General features: G+C 36.2%; 1 protein-coding gene across 6 annotated transcripts in view; it reads right to left on the bottom strand.

Annotated features, from left to right (window-relative positions):
- Nucleotides 1-5,029: 5,029 nt before the first annotated feature.
- GNAS (GNAS complex locus) overlaps nt 5,030-8,935 on the bottom strand; it is a 134,644-nt gene continuing 130,738 nt past the window's right edge. For all 6 annotated transcript variants that reach the window (XM_030462772.1, XM_030462774.1, XM_030462773.1 and 3 more), the window contains one exon: nt 5,030-8,933. In XM_030462772.1, coding sequence (XP_030318632.1) covers nt 8,787-8,933 — 147 coding nt within the window. In that variant the 3' untranslated portion in view covers nt 5,030-8,786. The remainder of the gene's footprint in view (nt 8,934-8,935) is intronic.

Here is an 8,935-nt window from a genome sequence, read left to right as displayed (position 1 = left end):
AAGTGACAGGCTGAGGCTGGAGGTCAGTGGAGATGTCCTTGAGAAAAAGTTTTTGGCTAACATTTAGTTAGCAGGCAATTTCCATCTCATAGACATGAGAAAATAACAGCATGCTCACAACAGAGTGCAATTAACCAGTAATAACAAAGAAAATAATGGACCAGAAGTTAAGGTATCCCAAATCAAGTAAGAAAGAGCATTTTCTGAGATAAGAATAAGAAACATCTATACACCTGCTGTGCTTCGTCAGTTTTTTGGGGTTTTCTGGTTTTTCGCCTTCCAACAATGTGCAGTGTTATAAGATACAGATACCTTCTTTGAAGGTGACTTCCAAGTAACTATTATAATAACCTAACACCTAGCAGAAGGTTCAGAACATTTGAAACTGGAGAAAAAGTCTAGAACTTCACTAACATTGCAATGAAATTGCATGGGAAAGTCATACAGCTGAGACTCTGAGGAGAACCAAATTCTTTACAGAAGTTGCAAATAAATACACTTTGTACACTTTGACAGATGTTCTTACATAGGTAGGAAAGGCTTCCTTCCCATGACTGAAATGAGCTGAATTAGCTGTGCATCTCCTAGGTACAATATTTGGACCTACAGTCTGAAGAATTCTATTGTACCTGGAGCTTGTGGGCTGAAATAGTACATCTTAGCTTCAGTAAAGCATTTTCAGAGCAGGTAAAAGTTTGGTCTAGTGATAAGAGTTGGACTTCTAGGACTTCCATGGTGAGCATGCTATGAAACTTACTGCTTAGTTGAGTGGAAAAAGTGAACAGTCCACAGCAACAACTGCCAGTGAGAGACACAGTGGTATTAGACATTAAAGATAGTAGTAATTTCAGTGGCCAAATCTTAAAATTAAAAGTTCTTTTGTCTTTATATATTTATATCTCTTTATTTTGATTGCAGTAACATAGTTATTTTAATATATAAAGAATGAACAATATTCAATTACTTTCAGCTTCTCTTGAGGAGAAAACTAGGGACCTGTAAGAGAGCCACACATTTGCTTAATAGCCCTTTGCAGAATTGCAATATCCAAGCTTTCCCCACTTCAGGGCAAAAGGAGGCAAAGTCAGATCAAACCAAGTTTTAAGGTATCATTTAAACTGTGGTTAAAGTAGAAAATTTACCAGAAATTGATTTTGCAAACTAAACCTTTACAACTTTGCATGGAAACAATGTTGGTTGTCTTCTTTGGGTTTAACTATGTTCTCCTATTTGTATTTGTGTTTTTCAGTCTTGGTGAAATGTTAGCAAGCAAAAGCACTCAGATGTACTTGAATGAGTAAAGGATAAACTTCAAATTTCAGTTCCATCTAAATATAATTTGTTGTCTGATTTTTCAGCAAACTACTTAACAAGAATGCTTCAAGATTTCCTACCTAAAGAAGCGGTGCATGTAATACAGCTGATGAAATCATCCAACTTCATTTGATTCTTTCTGAAAATAAAAGAAAAATTCCAAGCAGAAGAGCCATCTTCCAACAAAATTGCCTTTTATTCATAGTTGTTTTGTTTGTTTATTTTAAATACCCACACTGGAATTTTCTGTAAGCTGCCTCTGCCCCTTGCCCTCTACAAACTTATAGCATAAATTTGTATTTATTAGCCCTTTACAAGTCAGCCAATCCATTCAACTAGAGACAAACTAGTAACTTTCAAGTTAAGCAGACAAAACAAGGTGGGTTTTAGGTTGCCATCAGGTCATTCTGGTTGGAACTCTGCTGATGGCTTAAAAGCCTTGCCTTGCAATGCCCCAAGTGCTTTTCAGTATTTGGCTCTCACAGTAACATTTCCTTGCTTCAAAGCAAGTTCCAGTTGATTTAACACTAATCTTTAACTTCACTGAAGTATCTACAAGTTCTGTAATGTGGAGTAAGTGCATTTTTTGTGGTTCCTTAGTTGGAGATATCACAGCCCTTTCAACACATCCCCTGGCCTTGAAAAATTGTCTAACACTCCCAAACAGGGTCACTTACCTGGGGAATGAAGAATTTTCCCCATAGATATATGTTTCAGTGTCCAAACTGATGGATTTAGGAGTCTTATTTATCTAGTTTTCCCTACTTTCTTTGAACTTCCAGTGAGGCTGTCTCATAAGTTGCTTTCATAGCTGCTCTGTTCTCTTTTATCAACCATATACGTTGTGAGAGAGGAAGTGAGGTGCAAGGGTGAGGACAGGAGAAAGTAGCTGAAGCCAAACGCAGGAGGCTTTGGGCCATGTTGGACAGAACAATTAGTTGTAAGCTACTTGGTTTTAGATCACAAGGAGGTTAACAAGTTGTTGCTTGTGGCAGCACTGGGCTTCCTAACTCTCCTACACAGATGAACCTTTGTAGCTCAGCAGTTTTTTCCCTGTGGGAAACAGAACTCAAGATTAGCACCAAACCTTTCATCAGATCTGTTCCTCCACTTGGGATGTTGTGCCTTCAGGCAAAAAAAGCAGAGATATTAAAAAGACCAAGACATATATGAACCATAACACACACTCTCCTGTTTCCTATGGCTCTAGCTTAATACGAGTTTGAAATACCTTAAATTACTACTTAAAGGTCTTACAGAGACATATTATTGGTTCTATCACCCAACCCTTTAATTTTTCTTTTTATGGAAGCTTTCCTGATCCTGCCAACAGGAAACTGATAATGTCATTAAAAAGAACAAGAATGGGCCCCCTTTCCAACTCCTGATGTGCCAATTCCTAATCCTTGTATGGCAGCTCCTTTCCCTGCCTGATCTCTGCTGGCACTCAAGCATTTTAGTTGCATGAATGATACAATTTCCAAGTCATACCCAACACTGGAAAGCTACAGATAGCAACACCAGACTTCACTGTTAATAATTCACATAAAGTCCACAGCCTAATGACATTATTTTGCAGAACAGAACAACAAAGCTCAACTTCCAACGTTATTACCTCTGTCCTAAGCTTGTTCTTCCTCCAAATGTGAGTAGCAGTTTATTAAAAAAAAAAAAAAAAAAAAAAAAAAAGCATTAGCCAACACACTTAATAAAACACTGGGTAAATAAAAGTGAAGAAATACATTCATAGTTTACTTTTGAATTTGCTTACATTTGTTTCTGGTCTCCCAGCCTCAGAAAGCATGTTACATAAAAACCCCTAACATCAGCACCTTCCCCCTCAGGAAACTGTAATTGTCTCTGGATCTGGATGTTTAAAGATTTTATTCTGTCCTGTCAACAAAATAAAGATTTTTAGATTATTGAGACAAACTTCTAAAGTGAAAAAAAATATTATTAGGAAAACCTGTAAATTCCAGTTTGGTGGTGTTTGTTTTTTTCTTAAAAATTACCTATTAGATATTTTGTTAGCTATCCCTTGTTGCAGAGGTATCAATGAGCACTTGCTGTTGTTGACCTAAAGAAGAAAGTCCTATTTTTTTGCAAGAACCAGGTTTATAGGATGCAGAAATTAGGGAAAAAACCCAACAAAAAACAAACAAATCCCACTTGATTATTTTTGTTTAACCTAGTGAGAGATTAGTTTGCCACCCCATCTCCTCCCAAGTTGCTTTTCCAAGTAGATTTGTCCTTTAGACTGCACCCATTTTGCTCAGCTCTACATTTAAAGTAGACAGGGTAAAAAGCAGTTTTTTCTTTTAATAAGATGAGAATCAGGATTGAAAACAACTAAGTATAAAGCCAGTACTCATGGCTGAAACTTGATCAATTTCTGCAATACAGTAAAATACTCTAAAGCAATCTACTTACATAGGAACTGAAGCACATCCACTCAGAGAACTTTAGCCAACTGGTTACTCCAAGAATAAAGTAAGTTCAGTCTTGGAATTTCTACCTTGTCAGTCACCAGTGAGATTTTCAGTGTCATGGCTTTCATCAGCAAAAGTTCAGAAACCCCATTTATAGCTTATTTTATTCACAAAGACATTGTTCAAAGCTTGTCATAGAACAGAAAGATTTTTTCCCAATGGATGAATTTTCAAAAATATTAAGCTGAGGAAGAAGGGTACAGTTTTGGTTTTGAACTGCAAACAAACATTTACTTGTAAATATTTTTACTGTTATACAAACTCAACATGTAATTTAGGGATGAGGACCTGTTCCTGTGTGAGATTTACACCAATAGTAATCTATGGCCCTGACTCTGCTCCTTACATTTAGAAGGAACATTACCATCTGCTTCCACAGAAGAGGTCTTCTGAGTGCCAGCACTGTTACAAATACACACAGCATATTAGATACAGTTGGGGAAGGAACTTACTCTCTTCCAGAATAAGTTACACAGTTCTATAACTTAAAACAACTTTACCAACCTAAGATATCTGTGTAGCACCAATCACCAACAGTATAATCACTAAGGCACTGGATTGGTACTCAGCTCATGTCTATCTCCAAGGCTGTGGTCAGTTCCTGGGTAAAGTTTGTATCTTTTTTTCCTATTACATAATTTTCAACATTGGAAAATAGGATATAGTGCAAACCACCCTACATCATCTCCAGGAATATTCCATGACTAATTACAAGGTGCTGAGATTCTAGTGATGAACATTAACATTTCTGTGCATAGATTTACTGGTGAAAGAAAAATGTCCTGTAGGTATCAGTTACGTGCAACACACTGGAACAGAATTAGCTTCAGTTCCTCTGGAGTTAAAAGCATACTCTAAATTAAATCCTATCCTTGACGGCATGATTCAAAATAGTTTTTAGATAAATGAAGATAAGCCCTGAGGGCTCCTTGTCTATGACAACTAATCCAGCATGTCTTCATATGCTTTTGCATCAAAGTCTGCTCCTAACAACTTAGAGGGCTCCAGTTTCAGCCTCTAAGAGAGCTGTTTTTGATGCTTTCCTTCAGAAGCAGCTGAATCTTTTTTTAGTCTGTATTGGATTTACCTCTCCATATTATTAAAAACAAACCTTCAGGAGTTATCACTACTCTACTGGATCACACTGACTGCTGCATATAGGTACTGACTGTACAAGTAACTAAAAGTTCTTGGGTTGAAATAAGTTACTGCAAATGCACAGTAGCTGATTTTGAAACCACAACATCTCTACAATTTATTATTATTTTTACAAAATACCCAAAGTGATCAGACCATATTGTAGGTTACTGGCTTGCCAAAGGTTATGTTTTAAAATCAAAACCATTTCTGAGTTACAGAAGTGCCAAAACCAATCTTGAACCAGGTTTGTTGTTTTTGTTGTGTTTTTGTTTTTCCTTTTTAAACCAACCCCCATCCAACAAAACAGTTGTATGACTTAAAGCAGAAACAAGAGCCTGTGTTGGAAACTGTTTAAAACCCAACCCACCAAATCATGCTTGAGCTGAAGCCTTCTATGGCAAAGATTTAGCTTAGGGCAATTTAGTGCCAAGGTATAGATCCTCTATGGGTTTATAATGGAAATACTGACACAACCTCAACTATAGTGATTCAAATGTGCCCTAAAACACTGTATTTGCTTTTATTAATAAAAGTGGTAGTGTTTACATTTGCAGGTATCTTACACTTCAGCATCACGATGAATACTGAGTAGAATGAGTTAAGTTTTGGCTGTAAGGTCAGAAGTTTCCAAACAGATGAATGAGACAGAAGTGAAAGTCCTCAATAATCATGAAAACAAGTTCAAATAAATAAATAAAACAAAACTAGGAAATATGGGTAAGCATTAGGTTGGAATGGTTCAATTAACTGCAAATTATGGCCACTAAATTAGAGACAGAAGAAAACACAGCTACATATTAAATAGCAAGCATTAAAGCTTTATGGTTTTGTATTAAAAAAAAAAAAAAAAAAGTTGTTAAAAATAAGACTTGCATTTACCAGGCCACCAAACTGCATGGACTAATAAAGAGACTAACAAAGGCAATACTGAGACATTAAGACACACACACACTCCATACTTGTGCAACTCAACCATATTCAAAACAATTGCCTTTTTCCTCAATTAAAAAAAAAAAAAAAAAAAAAAAAAAAAAAAAAAGCATCCCCTAAACATTTCTGTTTATATAAAGCTTTAGGTTTCTTAAATTGCTGCTGTCTTATATAGCTCATTGTTACTATGTATCCTTCTCATTATCAGAGGAAGAAGCTTATTACTTTTTTTTTAATGGAGGTGCTTTGCTTCTCTCAGATGAGATTACATTCCTCACATCATTACAGGTTTTCCCATTTAAGAATATGGTGTTTACACCAACTCCTCCTAGGCTTAAAAAGATAAGGGTTGGCACTAAAGATTTTGGCTCCTGTAACTAAAATTAAGGCTCACAATGTATTTCCTTTCCACTATGAGTGTCCCATTTTCACCTAGTGGAAACACCAGCCCTTAACCTACAGGCACTGGATACATTCTTAAATCACAGGGGGCTATTTTAGATTATGATCTCCTACAGTTCTACAAAGTTCAGGTGGCAACTTTTTAAACCTGTGCACAGGAAGGTAATTTTTCAAAAATAAGTAGCAACTGCAGCTAAAATTCTTAGGTGACTTAGTGACTTCTGCAAGATCACCAGTAATTCTGAATTAAGAGAGATGGGACAGTAACTCCATCACGTCCCTGCTCCTTACATGAAAATGGACTGGGTGATTTAACTTCCATTTAAAAGTTTAGCCACAAAAGCACTGAAAACTCACAATTCCAAACACTTGCAGTTCTTGGTATTAAAAAGGCATCTGATACCTGAAGCAAATCGAGCTGTACAGACATCACTGACCACACCCTAATTTTTATTTAAACTGGACCTCTTCCCAAGAAAGAAAGTGAACAGTCTCTTAGGTGGAGGGAAGCTAGTGTGAAAGGCAAAGAGGCAAGTATTTTGGTGTTTTTCTGTTTTCTTTTGCTTTCCTTTTAGAGTCACTGCAGTAAGATCCAGATCAATTTAGGGATGTAAATTAAGGGGGGAACAGGGGTGTTTGAGTAATATAGGCTAACACTGTTCTAGATGTGTTATTACAGCTGTAATTTCTGACTCTGTACAAATTGTACACATAGGTTTAGACACATGAAAAAGTAACACACTCACAGAGACATAAAACACCTAGGTATAAAATATAAAGCAGTGTAGTAGTTACTAAAATTACATGCTCTCTTATTGCTACAGTGATTTTTGCTCTTTTTCTTTTTACTGTACCACATGTTGTTCTAAGCATATAATTTGCATAAATTATTCAAGTTTAAGAAAAATCCACACATCTTCACTTTAAGCTACTTATATAGTTAATATAAAACAAAAAAAGGTTCTAAAGTATCTCTTTATTAAAAGAGAAATAAAAATGTCATTTTAAACTGGAATTCAGTGGCCAAATCCAAGGGCAGTGCACACCTTGTCATTCTGGTAGTAGTTTGCCCACGCAGCACAAGTGGAGGTTGGTGGGGTATTTGGCCCAGTCTAGAGATGGTCACCAGACCTGCATGATGCCCTATGTTTCTGTTATTGTTCTGGTTTCATTTTTAGCAAAGAGGACTATGAATGACCAAAGACTAACATTTATAATTTGTAGCAAAATTTGGTTTATGTAGAAACAAGCCATGTTTTGCATTTGGATAGAGATTTAAATGAATTAAAGCTAAAAATTAAAAAGCATGATGCTGCAACATCTGGTCACCTGTTGAAGACCTCACTTTTAAAGTGGTTAAGTTTGCACAATTTGTACTTTTTCTTTTCTTTTTTTTTTTTTTTTTTTCCTTTTTTTTTTTTTTTTTTTTTTTTTTTTTTTTTTACTAAACAGTATTTTTCCTTCTTTTATAAACCAGAAAAACTAAACTACAGATAAATTCTCCCTACCTTGAGCTAATGCTGCAGATAGGGTTGACAAAGCTGTACAGCGCAATCAAACATACTTACATCTTAGCTCATTGTACAGGTACAGCCATAATCAAGGCACAAAGATCTTCTACAAGTTATTTTTTTTTCAATAAAGTTGTACAAAATAATACATTTTACAGTCTGTACAAGAATAATAATCCAGCAGTAAAATAAAAAATGAGGGAAGGGAAGAAGAAAAAGAAGGGAAAGACTGTGAGGACTACAGTCCAGATAATGATTTTTATAGCAGACGGGATTATCAGTGGACAAACTGAAAACAGTGTGTGGTTAACTCTTTCTGCAATCACAGGCCATATGCAGTTCAATTCATAAATGTCCATGGTTGTCTTTAGACCACCAAGACTGGTTTTAAAAATACCCTTCTGAAAGGTAGCAGTTGGTTTTTGCACTGTCTAGGTCTGTTGTAGAATTGTCAGTATTTCCGTTCAAAGCCACAATACAGTCAGAGAACCAAACTCAAGTGTCTGTCTTCAAAGTTGGTCTGTGACTTGGCACCTTCTTTAGTCTGATGCAGTGAATGATAAAGAGTGGAGATCACGGGTTATAATGATTATGCCCACAACAGTGCTAAATTACCTAAAGTTTTCTCTCCCCAATTTTTGTTTTATATTTTAATTTTTTTATCCCCAATTCTTTGAGGTGTTCCACATTCAGGGCTTTTAATTAATGATTTTATTTCCTTTTTTTTTTTTTCCTTTCCTTTTTCTTTTTTGTTAATAACAGTGTTAGGGAATCCTCATGGGAATGGCCTTTTAAGTGTTAGGGGCCATCCCAAACTGTCCGAGGGGTACAGAAGCAAGCTTAGAAGTGCTGCTATTGTCCAGCAAGGAGAAAAAGTTGAGGGGTGCAAATCAATGGGAGATTCAAACAGTTCTCTTCCACCCTATGTGGGCAAGGGTGTTAATTTTTCTTTTTTTAATGCAGAATAAGGAGTCCAAAACACAGAAAAAAGTGCTCTCCATCACAACAACTCATATTGGCGAAGGTGCATGCGCTGAATAATGTCCCGACAGTCATTGAAAACCCTCCGGATGTTCTCTGTATCCACTGCACATGTGAAGTGAGGATAGCAATAGTGCCTTCCATCTCCACTTGCTGTGCTGATTCTCT

Source organism: Calypte anna, chromosome 20, assembly GCF_003957555.1.
Source record: "Calypte anna isolate BGI_N300 chromosome 20, bCalAnn1_v1.p, whole genome shotgun sequence".
Lineage (NCBI taxonomy): Eukaryota > Metazoa > Chordata > Aves > Apodiformes > Trochilidae > Calypte > Calypte anna.
The sequence above is the reverse complement of the archived record's forward strand: the minus strand, read 5'-3'. Positions and strand labels throughout refer to the sequence as shown.